Consider the following 19,225-nt stretch of genomic DNA (forward strand, 5'->3'; position numbering starts at 1 on the left):
GATTCTTTATATATCCCTGCTGTACTTAGGTAGCACTTCTCAAACTTTTTGGCCTAGGATACTTTTAGTTAAAAATTACTGTCTGAGTGCAGTGGCTCATGCCTGTAATCTGGGCACTTTGGGAGACTGAGGCAGGTGGATCATTAGGTCAGGAGATTGAGACCATCCCATCTAACGTGGTGAAACCCCGTCTCTACTAAAAAATACAAAAAATTAGCCAGGAGTGGTGGCGGGCACCTGTAGTCCCAGCTACTTGGGAGGCTGAGACAGGAGAATGGCGTGAACCTGGGAAGTGGAGCTTGCAGTGAGCCAAGATTGCCCCACTGCACTGCAGCCTGGGTGACAAAGTGAGACTCCATCTCAGAAAAAAAAAAAAAAAAAAAAATTTAAGACCGTAATGTGGATTCAGTGAACTCTTTTCTGTGTTATATTAAACTTCAGTAATCTTTTTTTATGTTTTAAGTGAATTTTATGCCTTTCAGTAATTTTGTAATGTTTGTCATTTGGAAACACTGGTTCACTGAGTTGTATAGATCTTTCAGATGGTTTACAATACTAGAAAATGAGATTTGTCAATATTAGTTACTACCCTTATCGGAAAAGTCTTCAAAGAGTGGGAAACTGCCAGACTAATGCAGATTGGAACTTTCCAAAATTCTAATTTTCACTAGAAAGCTTGATTTTTATCATTGCAATGAATAACTATATTGTTTATCCTCCCATACTTATTTGGTTCATTTTCTGTAAAATGTCTGACCTTAGGATAACCATAGTAATAAGAACTATTACACTATCATATATTATGTACTATTATTATTATAAAAACCTGTATGTTTATTGAGACACTATTCACAATAGCAAAGACGTGGACCTAACCCACATGCCCATCAATGACAGACTGGATAAAGAAAACGTAACACATAGCCACTATGGAATACTATGCAGCCATAAAAAAGGGATGACTTCATGTCCTTTGCAGGGACATGGATGAAGTTGGAAAGCATCATTCTCAGCAAACTAACACAAGAACAGAAAACCGAACACTGCATGTTCTCACTCATAGGTGAAAGTTGAAGAATGAGAACACATGGATACAGAGAGGGAAACATCACACACCAGGGCCTGTCAGGGGTGTGATCCTAGGGGAGGGATAACATTAGGAGAAATACCTAATGTAGATGATGGGTTGATGGGTGCAGCAAACTACCATGGCATGTGTATACCTATGTGTACACATGTATAAACCTGCACGTTCTGCACAAGTACCCCAGAACATAAACTATAATAATAAAAAAAGAAGTATGAAGGATCAGAAATTGTATTTGCAAATTAATAAGATTGCCATAGTTTGTGGATATTGACAGAGCTATTGAAACAATACTTTCTTTTTTTTTTTTTTTTTCTTGTGATGGAGTCTCGCTCTGTCGCTGGCAAATACAGGTGCAGAATGGGGATGGGGACCCAGCTACCTGTTTTCCCCTGTGACTGACCTAGTTCTGGATCACAAGGATACTGACCAAAAAGTCTCCCTATGATGGGCCACCCTTTGATGGCCCACACAAGCAAGAGAGGAGAACATAATGGAACTCTGAAAGGTTTATAGATAATCTCATCCCATTAGCATCTCACATTTCTGAACAAACCATGTACTGTGAGTAGGGGATGACTGAATGGAAGTCAAAGTTATAGTTACTAGAAATCCAGACTGTGGCCGTAGAAAAACCTATGCACAAGGGAAGTACAATATTAACCCCTCCAGGCTGGAGGGCAGTGGCGCGATCTCGGCTCACTGCAAGCTCTGCGTCTGGGGTTCATGCTATTTTCCTGCCTCAGACTACTGAGTAGCTCGGAGTACAGGCACCCACCACCAGGCCTAGATAATATTTTTTGGTATTTTTTAATAGAATTGGAGTTTTACTCTGTTAGCCAGGATGGTCTCCATCTCCTGACCTCGTGATCCGCCCACCTCAGCCTCCTAAGTACTGAGATTACAGGTGTGAGCCACTTCGTCCAGCTGAAACAATAGTTTTTCACAATGGCATCTACCACTGTGTCCACATTTGCACCTCTGTCCTGAACCTCAATTTCCTATAAGTTGATGTGTTGCGAACCAAACAATATTTACAAAATAGAAGACAAATCATGAGCTTACAGAACCTGAAACTTTTTATACTGTGCAGTGTGGTAGACAGAATACTGACTGCCCAAAGACGACCATGTTTTAAGTCCTGAAAGCTGTGAATTATCATATTGGGAAAAGGTGCTATTGTAGACGTTGTTTAAAGTTAGGATTTTGAGAGAGGAAAATTATGTAGGGCTATCTGGCTGCGCCCAATGAAATCACAAGAATCTTTTTAAATGAAAAAAGAAGGCAGAAGAGTCAACCAGAGGGATGGCGTTATGCATAGCACTGGACTTGTCATTACTAGTTTTGAAGATAGAGGAATCAGAGATCTAAGAAATGCAGGCAGCCTCTAACTAATATTTAAAAATCTAATTTTCTAATATTGTTAGTCTGTGGGAGAGGCTAGGGCACATATGCTCCCGTAGAGTCTCCAGAAGAAATGTAAGGTAATGAGATAAGCTGCTAAACTTATTGTAATCTTTTTTTAAATTAATTTATTATTATGATTATACTTTAAGTTCTAGGGTACATGTGCATAACGTGCAGGTTTGTTACATATGTATACTTGTGCCATGTTGGTGTGCTGCACCCATCAAATCGTCAGCACCCATCAGCTCGTCATTTACATCAGGTATAACTCCCAATGCATCCCTCCCCCTTCCCCCCTCCCCATGATAGGCCCCGATGTGTGGTGTCCCCCTTCCCGAGTCCAAGTGATCTCATTGTTCAGTTCCCACCAATGAGTGAGATAATGCGGTGTTTGGTTTTCTGTACTTGTGATAGTTTGCTAAGAATGATGGTTTCCAGTTGCATCCATGTCCCTACAAAGGACACAAACTCATCCTTTTTGATGGCTGCATAGTATTCCATGGTGTATATGTGCCACATTTTCTTAATCCAGTCTGTCACTGATGGACATTTGGGTTGATTCCAAGTCTTTGCTATTGTGAATAGTGCCGCAATAAACATACGTGTGCATGTGTCTTTATAACAGCATGATTTATAATCCTTTGGGTATATACCCAGTAATGGGATGGCTGGGTCATATGGTACATCTAGTTCTAGATCCTTGAGGAATCGCCATACTGTTTTCCATAATGGTTGAACTAGTTTACAATCCCACCAACAGTGTAAAAGTGTTCCTATTTCTCCGCATCCTCTCCAGCCCCTGTTGTTTCCGGACTTTTTAATGATCGCCATTCTAACTGGTGTGAGATGGTATCTCATTGTGGTTTTGATTTACATTTCTCTGATGGCCAGTGATTATGAGCATTTTTTTCATGTGTCTGTTGGCTGTATGAATGTCTTCTTTTGAGAAATGTCCGTTCATATCCTTTGCCCACTTTTTGATGGGGTTGTTTTTTTCTTCTAAATTTGTTTGAGTTCTTTGTAGGTTCTGGATATTAGCCCTTTGTCAGATGAGTAGATTACAAAAATTTTCTCCCATTCTGTAGGTTGCCGGTTCACGCTGATGGTAGTTTCTTTTGCTGTGCAGAAGCTCTTTAGTTTAATGAGATCCCATTTGTCAATTTTGGCTTTTGCTGCCATTGCTATTGGTGTCTTAGACATGAAGTCTTTGCCCATGCCTATGTCCTGAATGGTACTACCTAGGTTTTCTTCTAGGGTTTTTATGGTATTAGGTCTAACATTTAAGTCTCTAATCCATCTTGAATTAATTTTCGTATAAGGAGTAAGGAAAGGATCCAGTTTCAGCTTTCTACTTATGGCTAGCCAATTTTCCCAGCACCATTTATTAAATAGGGAATCCTTTCCCTATTTCTTGTTTCTCTCAGGTTTGTCAAAGATCAGATGGCTGTAGATGTGTGGTATTATTTCTGAGGGCTCTGTTCGGTTCCATTGGTCTATATCTCTGTTTTGGTACCACTACCATGCTGTTTTGGTTACTGTAGCCTTATAGTATAGTTTGAAGTCAGGTAGCGTGATGCCTCCAGCTTTGTTCTTTTGACTTAGGATTGTCTTGGCAATGTGGTCTCTTTTTTGGTTCCATATGAACTTTAAAGCAGTTTTTTTCCAATTCTGTGAAGAAACTCATTGGTAGCTTGATGGGGATGGCATTGAATCTATAGATAACCTTGGGCAGTATGGCCATTTTCACGATACTGATTCTTCCTCTCCATGAGCATGGTATGTTCTTCCATTTGTTTGTGTCCTCTTTTATTTCACTGAGCAGTGGTTTGTAGTTCTCCTTGAAGAGGTCCTTTACATCCCTTGTCAGTTGGATTCCTAGGTATTTTATTCTCTTTGAAGCCATTGTGAATGAAAATTCATTCATGATTTGGCTCTCTGTTTGTCTGTTACTGGTGTATAAGAATGCTTGTGATTTTTGCACATTAATTTTGTATCCTGAGACTTTGCTGAAGTTGCTTATCAGCTTAAGGAGATTTTGGGCTGAGACAATGGGGTTTTCTAAATATACAATCATGTCATCTGCAAAGAGGGACAATTTGACTTCTTCTTTTCCTAACTGAATACCCTTGATTTCTTTCTCTTACCTGATTGTCCTAGCCAGAACTTCCAACACTATGTTGAATAGGAGTGGTGAGAGAGGGCATCCCTGTCTTGTGCCAGTTTTCAAAGGGAATTTTTCCAGTTTTTGCCCATTCAGTATGATATTGGCCGTGGGTTTGTCATAAATAGCTCTTATTATTTTGAGGTACGTTCCATCAATACTGAATTTATTGAGCGTTTTTAGCATGAAGAGCTGTTGAATTTTGTCAAAAGCCTTTTCTGCATCTATTGAGATAATCATGTGGTTCTTGTCTTTGGTTCTGTTTATATGCTGGATTATGTTTATTGATTTGCATACGTTGAACCAGCCTTGCATCCCAGCGATGAAGCCCAGTTGATCATGGTGGATAAGCTTTTTGATGTGCTGCTGAATCTGGTTTGCCAGTATTTTCTTGAGGATTTTTGCATCGATGTTCATCAGGGATATTGGTCTAAAATTCTCTTTTTTTGTTGTGTCTCTGCCAGGCTTTGGTATCAGGATGATGTTGGCCTCATAAAATGAGTTAGGGAGGATTCCCTCTTTTTCTATTGATTGAAATAGTTTCAGAAGGAATGGTACCAGCTCCTCCTCGTACCTCTGGTAGAATTCAGCTGTGAATCCGTCTGGTCCTGGACTTTTTTTCGTTGGTAGGCTATTAATTATTGCCTCAATTTCAGAGCCTGCTCTTGGTCTCTTCAGGGATTCAACTTCTTCCTGGTTTAGTCTTGGAAGAGTGTAAGTGTCCAGGAAATTATCCATTTCTTCTCGATTTTCTAGTTTATTTGCATAGAGGTATTTATAGTATTCTCTGATGGTAGTTTTTATTTCTGTGGGGTCGGTGGTGATATCCCCTTTATCATTTTTTATTGCGTCTATTTGATTCTTCTCTCTTTTCTTCTTTATTAGTCTTGCTAGCGGTCTGTCAATTTTGTTGATCTTTTCAAAAAACCAACTCCTGGATTCATTGATTTGTTGGAGGGTTTTTTGTGTCTCTATCTCCTTCAGTTCTGCTCTGATCTTAGTTATTTCTTGCCTTCTGCTAGCTTTCGAATGTGTTTGCTCTTGTTTCTCCAGTTCTTTTTAATTGTGATGTTGGAGTGTCAATTTTAGATCTTTCCTGCTTTCTCTTGTGGGCATTTAGTGCTATAAATTTCCCTCTACACACTGCTTTAAATGTGTCCCAGAGATTCTGGTTTGTTGTATCTTTGTTCTCATTAGTTTCAAAGAACATCTTTATTTCTGCCTTCATTTCGTTATGTACCCATAGTCATTCAGGAGCAGGTTGTTCAGTTTCCATGTAGTTGAGTGGTTTTGATTGAGTTTCTTAGTCCTGAGTTCTAGTTTGATTGCACTGTGGTCTGAGAGACATTTTGTTATAATTTCTGTTCTTGTACATTTGCTGAGGAGTGCTTTACTTCCAATTATGTGTCAATTTTGGAATAAGTGCGATGTGGTGCTGAGAAGAATGTATATTCTGTTGATTTGGGGTGGAGAGTTCTGTAGATGTCTATTAGGTCTGCTTGGTGCAGAGTTGAGTTCAATTCCTGGATATCCTTGTTAACTTTCTGTCTCGTTGATCTGTCTAATGTTGACAGTGGAGTGTTGAAGTCTCCCATTATTATTGTATGGGAGTCTAAGTCTCTTTGTAAGTCTCTAAGGACTTGCTTTATGAATCTGGGTGCTCCTGTATTGGGTGCATATATATTTAGGATAGTTAGCTCTTCCTGTTGAATTGATCCCTTTACCATCAGGTAATGGTCCTCTTTGTCTCTTTTGATCTTTGATGGTTTAAAGTCTGTTTTATCAGAGACTAGTATTGCAACCCCTGCTTTTTTTTGTTCTCCATTTGCTTGGTAGATCTTCCTCCATCCCTTTATTTTGAGCCTATGTATGTCTCTGCATGTGAGATGGGTCTCCTGAATACAGCAGACTGATGGATCTTGACTCTTTATCCAGTTTGCCAGTCTGTGTCTTTTAATTGGAGCATTTAGTCCATTTACATTTAAGGTTAATATTGTTATGTGTGAACTTGATCCTGCCGTCATGATATTAACTGGTAATTTTGCTCGTTAGTTGATGCAGTTTCTTCCTAGCCCCGATGGTCTTTACATTTTGACATGTTTTTGCAATGGCTGGTACTGGTTGTTCCTTTCCATGTTTAATGCTTCCTTGAGGGTCTCTTGTAAGGCAGGCCTGGTGGTGACAAAATCTCTAAGCATTTGCTTATCTGTAAAGCATTTTATTTCTCCTTCACTTATGAAGCTTATTTTGGCTGGATATGAAATTCTGGGTTGAAAATTCTTTTCTTAAAGAATGTTGAATATTGGCCCCCTCTCTCTTCTGGCTTGTAGAGTTTCTGCCGAGAGATCTTCTGTTAGTCTGATGGGCATCCCTTTGTGTGTAACCCGACCTTTCTCTCTGGCTGCCCTTAAGATTTTTTCCTTCATTTCAACTTTGGTGAATCTGGCAGTTATGTGTCTTGGAGTTGCTCTTCTCGAGGAGTATCTTTGTGGCGTTCTCTGTATTTCCTGGATTTGAATGTTGGCCTGCCGTACTAGGTTGGGGAAGTTCTCCTGGATGATATCCTGAAGAGTGTTTTCCAACTTGGTTCCATTTTCCCCCTCACTTTCAGGCACCCCAATCAGACGTAGATTTGGTCTTTTTACATAATCCCATACTTCTTGCAGGCTTTGTTCATTTCTTTTTCTTTTTTCTCTTGGTTTCTCTTCTCGCTTCATTTCGTTCATTTGATCCTCAATCGCTGATACTCTTTCTTCCAGTTGATCGCGTCAGTTACTGAAGCTTGTGTATTTGTCACGTATTTCTCGTGTCATGGTTTTCATCTCTGTCATTTCGTTTATGACCTTCTCTGCATTAAGTACTCTAGCTATCAATTCTTCCACTCTTTTTTCAAAATTTTTAGTTTCTTTGCGCTGGGTACGTAATTCCTCCTTTAGCTGTGAGAAGTTTGATGGACTGAAGCCTTCTTCTCTCATCTCGTCAAAGTCATTCTCCGTCAAGCTTTGATCCGTTGCTAGCGATGATCTGCACTCCTTTGCACTTTAGCTCTGAGAAGTTTGATGGACTGAAGCTTTCTTCTCTCATCTCGTCAAAGTCATTCTCCGTCAAGCTTTGATCCGTTGCTAGCGATGAGCTGCACTCCTTTGCCGAGGGAGATGCGCTCTTATTTTTTGAATTTCCAGCTTTTCTACCCTGCTTTTTTCCCATCTCTTTTGGTTTTATCTGCCTCTGGTCTTTGATGATGGTGACGTACTGATGGGGTTTTGGTGTAGGTGTCCTTCCTGTTTGATAGTTTTCCTTCTAACAGTCAGGACCCTCAGCTGTAGGTCTGTTGGAGATTGCTTGAGGTCCACTCCAGACCCTGTTTGCCTGGGTGTCAGCAGCAGAGGCTGCAGAAGATAGAATATTGCTGAACAGCAAGTGTACCTGTCTGATTCTTGCTTTGCAGGCTTCCTCTCAGGGGTGTACTCCACCCTGTGAGGTGTGGGGTGTCAGACTGCCCCTAGTGGGGGATGTCTCCCAGTTAGGCTACTCAGGGGTCAGGGACCCACTTGAGCAGGCAGTCTGTCCCTTCTCAGATCTCAACCTCCGTGTTGGGAGATCTACTGCTCTCTTCAAAGCTGTCAGACAGAGTCGTTTGCGTCTGCAGAGGTTTCTGCTGCTTTTTGTTGTTGTTGTTGTTTAGCTGTGCCCTATCTCCAGAGGTGGAGTCTATAGAGACAGGCAGGTTTCCCTGAGTTGCTGTGAGCTCCACCCAGTTCGAGCTTCCCAGAGGCTTTGTTTACCTACTTAAGCCTCAGCAATGGTGGGCGTCCCTCCCCCAGCCTTGCTGCTGCCTTGCGGTTAGATCGCAGACTGCTGTGCTAGCAATGAGGGAGGCCCCGTGGGCGTGGGACCCTCCCGGCCATGTGTGGCATATAATCTCCTGGTGTGCCCGTTTACTTAAAGCGAAGTATTGGGGTGGGAGTTACCCGATTTTCCAGGTGTTTTGTATCTCAGTCCCCTGGCTAAGAAAAGGGATTCCCTTCCCCCTTGGGCTTCTCAGGTGAGGCGATGCCTCGCCCTGCTTCAGCTCTTGCTGGTCGGGCTGCAGCAGCTGACCAGCAGCGGTTGTCCGGCACTCCCTAGTGAGATGAACCCAGTACCTCAGTTGAAACTGCAGAAATCACCGGTCTTCAATTTCGCTCGCGCTGGAAATTGGAGACTGGAGCTGTTTCTATTCGGCCATCTTGCTCCGCGGAGATTTATTCCTGAGGTTCGTTGTCTCACACCAAGGAAATCCAGGGCTCAGACACACCAGAAATGAGGTTAAGAGTGGAGGTTTGATGGGCAAAAAAAAGAGAAAATTTTCTCTTGAAGAGCGAGGAATCCCAGAGAAAATGGGTAACCAGTTCCCTGGTGAAATGCCACTTATTGTAATCTTACACAGGTAGTAAGCAAACCTACTCTTTGCTTATAGATGTAATAGCATTTTTATTTTTTTCTAAGGCTGCTTGGTATACAGGAATCCTTGAAAAAATAGTATGGAACAAAAGTGCTCTGTATCTCTGCGCCTAAAATAGCAGAAACACCATACTGACTTCTGTTCAATTTTCCTTTGATTATATAACTTCATTGGCAATGGTATTTAATCTGACCATCATAGGCTAAGACCAGATCTGTTCAGTTTATCTCATAAGTTTAGTAGTTAAATCTCAGACATATTATACTTTTGTGACTGAGTGACTCCCATTGTAGGGATAAGTACTTCAGTGTGCATGTAAATGAGTCAATTGTCCCTTTTGGGGGCTTCAACAAATAAGCAACGATAACCTCATTGTGGAGAGCACTTCACAGTTGTTTTTAGGGTTACATAATCTACTTTGTATCCTTAAACACTTGAAGATCTGTTATAACTACATATGACGTAGTAGTCATAGTGTTTTCTAATATTAATACCTGTCTTCCACCTGGGAGGCATGTGTGGTGTGTCTGCAAATAACATGTTTATGATTATTGAGGTCCCCTATGCTGGACCTATGTCTGTGTTCAAGTGACCACAGGGTTACTGTGCTTTAGCATGGCTCCTTGGCTGGCTAAGTGAATAATTATTAAGTGAATAATTAAAGTGAGTCTTTTTTGCAGGAGCTAACTTAGACCAATCAGTCACTTTCCCTTTCTCTATGTAACACAAGCTGGATGGCATTTGTCTCTCCGTAGAATGACTAAATAATGATTGCAGGAGTCGGGGAAGACATCCAGCGATAATTAATTGGGAAGGTTTGGGAGCTGGGACATCCATTGAATGGCAATCAAATCATCTGAGTTGACTAGCTAGGAAAGCAAATTTAGCAGGCTTACTGTCTTTGGGAGAGACACACAAGAGTGTTAGTTTTCCTTCTAACAGTCAGCACCCTCAGCTGCATGTCTGTTGGAGTTTGCCAGAGGTCCACTCCAGACCTTGTTTGCCTGGGTATCACCCGCGGAGGCTGCAGAACAGCAAATGTGTAAGGGCTGATGTTGCTGCCTGATCTTCCTTGGGAAGCTTTGTCTCAGGGACACATGGCTGTATGAGGTGTCAGTCAGCCCCTACTGGAGGTGTCTACCAGTTAGTCTGCTCTGGGGTCAGGGACCCACTTGAGGATGCAGTCTGTTTTTTCTCTGATCTCAAACTTGTGCTGGGAGAACCATTACTCTCTTCGAGGCTGTCAGACAGGGATGTTTAAATCTGCAGAAGTTTCTTCTGCCTTTTGTTTAGCTATGCCCTGCCCGCAGAAGTGGAGTCAATAGAGGCAGGCAGGCCTCCTTGAGCTATGGTGAGCTCCACCCAGTTTGAACTTCCCAGCCACTTTGTTTACCTACTCAAGCCTCAGCAATGGCAGACCCTCCTCCTGCCTCGCTGCTGCCTTGCAGTTCGAACTCAGACTGCTGTGCTAGCAGTGAGCGAAGTTTCATGGGTGTGGGACCCTCCGAGCCAGGCATGGGATATAATCTCCTGGTGTACAAGTTTGCTAAGGCCGTTGGAAAAGCACAGTATTAGGGTGAGAGTGTCCCAATTTTTTAGGTACCTTCTGTCACAGCTTCCCTTTGCTAGGAAAGGGAATTATCCGACCCCTTGCCCTTCCCGGATGAGGCGATGTCCCGCCCTGCCCGGTGGGCTGCACCCACTCTCTGACAAGCCCCAGTGAGATGAATCTGCTATCTCAGTTGGAAATGCGGAAATCACCTGTCTTTTGTGTCGCTCATGCTGGGCGTGTCAGACTGGATCTGTTCCTATTCGTCCATCTTCAACCTCCTAATTTTAATATCTTTATACTTTGCAGTTAGGTCACCTCTTTGTGAAATTAGAAACTACCATATTTACTTTAGATTGTTAGGAAGTAGTGTTACTTGGCTGGGCATGGTGGCTCACGCCTGTAATCCCAGCACTTTGGGAGGCTAGGCAGGCGGATCACGAGGTTAGGAGATTGAGAGCATCCTGGCTAATATGGTGAAACCCCGTCTCTACTAAAAATACAAAAAATTAGCCAGGCTTGATGGCAGGCACTTGTAGTCCCAGCTAGAGGGGAGGCTGAGGTAGGAGAATGGTGTGAACCTGGGAGGCAGAGCTTTCATTGAGCCAAGATCAGGCCACTGTACTCCAGCTTGGGTGACAGAGTGAGACTCCATCTCAAAAAAAAAAAAAAAAAAAAAAAAAAAGTAGTAGTGTTACTTTACAAACCTCTATGAAAAGCAAAAAAAAACCTGTTAATCTTTATGACCTGCTTGTTGATTGTCAGATATACAAAATGTACAAAAGCATAGAGGTATGGAAAATTGAACTTTTTAGCACTGTTTGGTTTTCTTTGCTTGATAACATTTAACTCTTTCTTCAACTTTTTTGCTTACTCTCCTTCCCTCTAGTTTGTGAATAGCATAATGGAAGAAGCTGGAATTTGTGGGCTAAGAGAGAAAGCAGATATGTTGTGTAACTCTGAATCAAATGATATTCTTCAACATCAAGACTCAAATTACAGTGCCACAAGTAATAAGCATTTGTTGGAAGACAGAGAAGGCAGTGACTTTATAACAAAGAACAGGAGTTGGGTGAGCCCAGTGCACTGCACTCAAGAGTCAAGAAAGGAGCTTCCTGAGCAAGAAGTAGCCCCTCCCCGTGGTCAACAAGATTTACAATGCAGCAGGAACAAAGAAAAAGTCTTAGGTAACGATCTCTGGTCTATGATTGGATGTTGTCACATACTAGTCTTTTTGTTTTACATTTTCTGCAGCATGAGTGATTATGAACTTGGCCTGTTTGGAGGTAAATGTTGCCTAGTAAACTTGTTTCTTCAGTTGGTTTAGTCCACCTATCATCTCCAGTTGTCCGTAGGGAACAAAAATAGCAAAATAAGCCCATTTATAAAAAACTTAGTTATTTCTCTGTATAACAGGAACTTATGTTTTAAGAAACTTTGAGGCCAATTTGATGTCAATGCAATTGATGTCATTGCAATTTTTATTCTTAATCCATTTTCTGTTACCCGGGAAAACTTTAATATATAAAGTAATTGTAATTACTTTATATATATATAAAATTACTTTAATATATAAAGTAATTGTAATTCCTTGAAAATAAGACAGATATCTTCAAAACTGATAGTCCCAAATATATGTGTAAAATATATAGCTTGATTTACCTTGCTTTTTGTATCTTTGAAAATGACCTAATAATTAGTGTGAAAACAATATGTATGCATATTTTGCTTAAAAGATTATTCACTGAAATTTAGAGAGGACATAATGCTATCTGTAGTTTAGAAACAGTTAAATAAGACTGATTTTTAGAATTTATTTTATATCTTTCACTCTGTTAGCTTGATGATTAGGATTAAGAATATGATATGTCAAATTTCATGACAGAAATCTGAAATACCTTAATAGTTGTCATCAGTATTTCATCCTTATTATACTAACATATACACTGATAAGTGTCTTATATATATGACTGAAACTTGCAATTTTTATTCTTAATCCATTTTCTGTTACCCGGGAAAACTAAAAAATGTATAGTAATATATAAAGTAATTGTAATTCCTTGAAAATAAGACAGATATCTTCAAAACTGATAGCCCCAAATATATGTGTAAAATATATAGCTTGAAGTTAAAATTGTTTAAAAAGCTTTAAATGAAAATCTTTATGAAAATGCCAGTTATGTTATAGTTGTTTTTTACGCATACACAATCAATAACAATGTTTATTTATTCTTTTTTCTAGAGAGACAGGGTCTTTCTCTATCACCCAGGCTGGAGTACAGCGGTACGATCATGGCTCATGGCAGCCTTAAACTCCTGGGCTCGTGATCCTCTCACTTCAGACTAGAGTAGCTGGAACAACAGGCATACAACACCACTCATGGCTAAATTTTTATTTTTATTTTGTTGTAGAGATGGGCTGTCATTCTGTTGCTCAGGCTGGTCTTGGTATACTGTCCTGTAGCAGTGTATGTTGGCTACGTATACTGGCCTTGGCTTGTTCAAGTGTCAGGATTACAAGTGTGAGCTACTATACCCTGCCCAGCATTTCTTTCTTAGTTGACTTTGCTGTGAATGAGAAAATAATTTAGTACTAAAATTTTATGTGCATACAAAAGTATTATTTGAAGTCAGCCTGTTTTCCCTCAACCTACAGTACTCTGTAAAGCATACTAAAAGTCAAGGTTTTCTGAAGATTATTTTTTTAAAGAACTGTGTTATATATGAGAGAGAACAAATCAAAAGGTACCTATCTCCATCTTTACCAGTAGAACCTTATTATGTATTTTGAAGCACCATTTGACTGAATTTCAGCTACTTGCTTGTCCCTTCCAAAATTATTATAGTACTCTTTTAAGACGTTTCCTCAAGGGAAGAGCCATTTTGACTTCCTTTTCTTTGATCTAAACCTAACACCCAGAATATGCTTAGTAGATCATCCCAAAACTATCATAACTTGTTTAAGTTGTTTATAGCAAAAGTTACATATTACAAAGAGTTATGAGCATCTTAGGCAGTGAATAGTAACTGAATATCCTTCTATAGTTGCCCTTCCCTAGCAGGAAGCCTTATTCCTTGCCCTTTTACATATCTTAACCTAAATACTGGTTAGGCAAGAGTAGTTCTTAAACTTGCAGTAATTACCTTTCACTACGTTTAAGGGCTAAATGGCTAGTAGTGGTACTTGGTAAATTAAGAAATTGTTAAGGCTAGAGGAAGTACCTGCTAAATTTTCAGAAGTTCCCTGAATTTAATAGGTCAGTCTGTTTTTAATTAGAACTATAACATTTTACTTTGAATGTCTTAACATAGAAGTTTACATAAAATTTACAGATTGGATTGATTTCAACCTTCTTCTGGTACTTTTTAAAATCTTATTAATCATCAGGAAAAGAAGTGTTATTACTGATGCAAGCCCTAAACACTCTTTCGACTCCAGAGGAGAAGTTGGCAGCTCTTTGTAAGAAATATGCTGATCTTGTGAGTATTTATTCAATGGAGAAAGGACCACAGAAAATAAAATATATGTGTGCTTGATAAGATTTTTAAATATTATTTTGATGTAACTTTAAATGTAAAATGATATTTTATCACAAAATTGAAGAAAACAATCTCCTTTCTTTAGTATTTATGATTGGCGTGTGTGACTTCATCTTATGAAACGATATATAGAACATTATAATACTTTTTAAAATGTGAAACAAATTTCCTAAAAGTCAGCCTTAGTATTCTAGATCAGCAGTTGTTTTTTTGTTGTTGTTGTTTTTTGTATGCTTAAGATTCCTGACAATTGGGAGGAAGTGGTTTCTGTATTTAACGTTTCCCAAGGGAATTCTGCAGATTCAAGCTCTAAACCATTCTTGATTAAAATTGTGAGTGAGATAAAATTGTTTAGTAAAATTGTACTGTGGCTCAGGAAATATTTATTTAATATCTACTATATGCCAAGCATTGTTCTGTTTTCCATTTTCCAGGAAAATTCACCTCTTCTATAGAAGAGTTATTTTGACCTATATGATTTGAAACAAAATTCTTTTTTCAAAGACTGTAGAAACATTCTCAACAGGGAAACCCTACCAGCCTTTGTAAAGCAAATAATGAAAAAGATACAGAACTTTTTGAAGAATCATGGGAAATTTTTTATAATTAATGTAAATGCTAAAATTCTGTTTTGTGAAACATTTATGGAAATTATCACTGTCAGTTTTTGTACATTTTCAAATGATGTTAAAGCAGCAACTCCATATCGTAAATGCACAAAACAAATATTTAGTTAATCAACTCCAAGAATAAAGCTGTAACAATAACAATAATAGTTACTATTCTCTCATGTGGTTCATAGTTACTTCCACTTAGCTGGCATCTTCAAGTGCCACCTACTTAGCAGCCTGGCACTTTCTGATATATAGAGAAGCAGGAATCCCTGAAAATAAACGTGAATAGCTTAGAACTGTCCAAAAGCAAAGAGAGTAGAAAATAAAATTGTTGATTGCTCTGTTCAGGAAGGGAATGCTTCCATTGGATATGGAAGCCAGTCTCAGTTGTTACATCAGCCTGAGGTAAATCATGTGAGAAATGCCAGAAAAAGAAGACAGCAACAAAGAAAATAAAAGAAAGACTGACAAAAGAATTGAATTTCTGGTAGAAAAAGCACTGCACTAGAAGGTTAGATTTCCTAGCAGTCAACCATGAAAGGGTTAGGGAAGAAAGAGCAAATTGACTGCATAGTGTAGCTTGGTCATCTAAGGTGGTTCTCAAACACATAGAAATCACACAAGGATTGTCAAATTGAAGATTCTGATTTAGTAGATCTGAAAATGCACTTTGTAAAATTGGCCACGGTAGGGGTGAAAGTGACTAAAATACTGCATTATTTATTTATTTATTTATTTATTTTATTTGTTTTATTTTAGTCAGAGTCTTGCACTGTCACTCAGGCTAGTATGCCATGGTTCAGTCACAGTTCCCTACAGCCTTGAACACCTAGGCTCAAGCAATTCTCCGGCATTAGCTTGCTGAGTACCTGGCACTACAGGCATGCACCAGCATGCATGGCTAATTTTGAGAAATTTTTTGTAGAGATGGAGTTTTGGTATTTTGCCCAGGCTGGTCGTGAACTCCTGGGCTCAAGTGATCCTCCCACCTCTACTTCCCAAAGTGTTGAGTGAGATTACAGTCTTGAGCCAGCATCCCTGGCCAAGAAAGATGTTTATAATAGCTATAAGAATATTGCCTGCAAGGATGTTTGATAGGTTTCTTGATATGTCATTCTCTTTTGAAATGTTTGCCTTGTCAATGTTTTATTTTTCATAAAAACTTTACTCAAGAATCAGGATGACCACTATGTTACCTAGTAATGTAATTTGGAATCATTTATTATAAATCTGAAACTGACTGGACTGATGAATCTTGAGCACTGCTTATTGTGTTTTAATTTTAGTAGCTGTTTCAATAAAATAGCTCTTGTAGAATAGGAAAACTATATCATTTTTCATCTGAAATAAGCTTTTGATTAAAAGATTAGTTTTTCCTATTAAAAAATGGAGATTAAGATTGCTTTTCTTGCTACACAAAATTATTTACATACTTTCCTGTCACTAGAAAAGAGGGGAGTATAAAGTGTTCCATGGCTGTAATTGCAGTGCATAGAACTAAAACTCAGATTACTATACTTCCTAAATGTAAAGTGGTTATTAATTTTAGCTGGAGGAAAGCAGGAATGTTCAGAGGCAAATGAAGATTCTGCAGAATAAGCAAGCTCAGATTGTGAAAGAGAAAGTTCACTTGCAGAGTGAACACAGCAAGACCATCTTGGCAAGAAGCAAGCTAGAGTCTCTTTGCAGGGAACTTCAGCGTCAAAATAAGACATTAAAGGTTAGTTGGTTTATTTTACTGTGTTTCAGGAAGTATATAGGCTGCTTATATAATCACCTTGTATCTACTTAAAATAAATTCTTGCTCTATATCTTTTAATGGGAATTAGTTGCTATAATGGCTACTCGTTAACTGGCTCAGGTACACTTGTGCTGGCAGATCAGATTCCTAAGCAGAGGACTTTGTAAACATCTTAACACAGAGATACCTTGCTTTTTGCTTTGCTTGAGCTGATGCTGCTTGTGAGATAACTCTAAATTTAAGACTCACTCTATGTGAATTTTGGTTTCAGATTCAAGGGTAAGCTCTACCTTAATCTAGTGTATACTTGATCACAGGGAATCTAGATGGCATTGGTTTTTATGTTCACAGCTCTTCTGCTTAAAAAGCTCAGAGTTGCCAGACTTTTTTTGTTGGTCTCTGGTGTAGTTGGTTACCATGTCCTCTTTTGGTAATGAGTGAAAAACTTAGCTGAAATGAGAAACCAGTAGCCATAGTCAGTGTGAGTTTGAGAAAGAAAAACACATTGTAGAGCTCTACTATAAAAGTTAATAGGATACATTTCTAAACTACATTCTGCCATCCTTGGCTATTTGGTTGCTAAATACTTTTAGAATATTACTTACAACTAGGCTGATTATAACAGAATAAAGATTAAGTATGACACCTTGTCTCAATAACAAGTAAAAAGCAGAGATCCTGGAAAGAAGCTGCCATCCATCAGAGGAATTTGTCTGACTTTGTGGTATTGCCAGGGGGTGTATAGTTGGAGTATTATTTTGATGGTGTGGGATCACCCTCATCACAGTAAACTCTCAAGAACATAGGACAGCTTGTGAAATCGGTTCTTACTTGTAAGGTTTGTGTTTATTTTTCTTGCTTTTGAAATATTGGATTTAAATATAATAAAAGTAGATAGCACTGTTAATATTTAGACTGTATTGATAACTGTGTAGGTAGAGGTCTTTTGACACTTGTATCCTAGTAAGATTTTGAAAGTAAACTTTGTAAAATAATGATTTAGTTTGTCCCTTCCCTGTTATAAAGTGGAAAGTGTGACTCAGAATGTAGGCTGCAAGATCTTCAGGCTGATGTAGGATGATATACTGCCTAACCAGTGAGGATGACATTTGGGAAAATAATGTGGCAAAAACTGTGTGGAGCAGCACCTCATTTATGTGTAATTATAATATAGTGAATATCTGGATCAACAGAGAATACTTATTTTATAGTAGGGCATTTACTATTCTCTAATTATCTACTTAGAAAAAGCTGCTTGCTTTTAAAGGAGAGATTTCTGGTCATAAATAAAGGGGAGGAATTATAGTTTGAAAGCAACACATCATGGGAACAATAAATGAATACACATAGCAATTACTTCTTTTTTAAGAGTTTTACCTATAGATTTACACCTTTAACTTACATTATTTTGGATAATAAGGAAGAATATATGCAGCAGAAAAAAGAGGAGGAAGAAGGTCTTAAAGAAATAACTGCACATTTCCAAATTACTTTAACTGAAATTCAAGCCCAGCTGGAACAGCACGAAATACACAATGCCAAAGTGCAGCAGGAGAATGTGGAAATGGAAGAGAAACTAAAGAAGCTCACTGACCAATATGCACTGAGGGAAGAGGTAAACGGCATTTGGTTTGTTTCTAGACAGCTGCTCACCAGTAGCAAAAGCTACACCCTACCCAAAAGTAAAAACTCTTTCACAGGACAGTATTTTAGAACTTCTGTGTATGCACAGTGGAAATTACATGTTTCTTTGGAAAAGAGTAGACACCTGTAAACAGAATGACTAAATTGGAGCATCACTTGGCCCAAGTGTCAGTGGAGTTGGATAAGTGAAGTGATTTCTAGGAGATGTGTACCACTTGTCTCCCATATGATGCCACTGGATTGTCATTATAGCATACAGATATTTTTCTCTTATGCCGTCATAATATAGATTTGGTCCCCAGATACTCTGTATCAAATTTCTGTGACAATCTGAACAATATAGATAGGAGAATTGTGCTATTTGTGAGAATAAGGAACCTACTAATAACCCATCACCTAGTCATATTGTTTATGTAATCAATGAAGTAAAAAGTTTGTGGAGGACTCATAATTGTTGAACCTGGTCATTGGAGTTATTTTATACATTGATGTGGAAGTTGTATGATGTCTAAATCAAAAGCAAAAGGTGATTCCCTGCTTATTTGTTTTAATTTTTTCTTTACTTTTAGAGGTCAAATATATAGGGTAAGATTTCCATTTTCAAAGGATTAATCCCCTTTATTATGCTTTAAGCTAGCAAGATATATATTGAAATCCTTACTTAGTAAATTAAAATTGAAAATAGAAAGTGACAATTTAAAATTAATAAACAATAAATATTATTTTATGCATATCAAAATGTTAATTTACACCTTTTCATGCTACTTTTGAAAACATTTTTCTCAAAGATTTTGAATATCTTTTAAAACCATTTTCCTCTGTTTCAGGAACGTTTCAAACTTATTATGGAAGTTGCAGACTTACAGTAGAATATATCACTTAGCTTTAGCAGTTATTTACTTTTGTTTCTAGCAACTCTTGTTTCCATCTATTTTTAAACAAATCCAAGATGTTATATCATTTTATTTATTACTGTTCGAATGTGCATCATGAAATAAGATTCTTTTTAAGCCATAACCACTGCACTATTTTTAGACC

The 19,225-nt window shown here is 38.6% G+C and overlaps 1 protein-coding gene across 10 annotated transcripts in view; it reads left to right on the top strand.

Moving 5' to 3' along the window:
• Positions 1-19,225, top strand: part of LOC141409547 (gamma-taxilin-like) — a 44,761-nt gene that overhangs the window by 9,489 nt on the left and 16,047 nt on the right. For 9 of the 10 annotated variants that reach the window (XR_012430498.1, XR_012430500.1, XR_012430499.1 and 6 more), the window contains 4 exons: positions 11,538-11,835; positions 14,037-14,128; positions 16,352-16,522; positions 17,964-18,158. Coding sequence is in view for 7 of the 10 variants with exons in the window: in XM_074030602.1 (XP_073886703.1) it covers positions 11,538-11,835; positions 14,037-14,128; positions 16,352-16,522; positions 17,964-18,158 (756 nt within the window). In the remaining 3 variants the exon portion in view is untranslated. The remainder of the gene's footprint in view (positions 1-11,537; positions 11,836-14,036; positions 14,129-16,351; positions 16,523-17,963; positions 18,159-19,225) is intronic. The other variant, XM_074030608.1, reaches the window with a different exon arrangement.

Source organism: Macaca fascicularis, chromosome Y (genome assembly GCF_037993035.2).
Source record: "Macaca fascicularis isolate 582-1 chromosome Y, T2T-MFA8v1.1".
Taxonomy (NCBI): domain Eukaryota; kingdom Metazoa; phylum Chordata; class Mammalia; order Primates; family Cercopithecidae; genus Macaca; species Macaca fascicularis.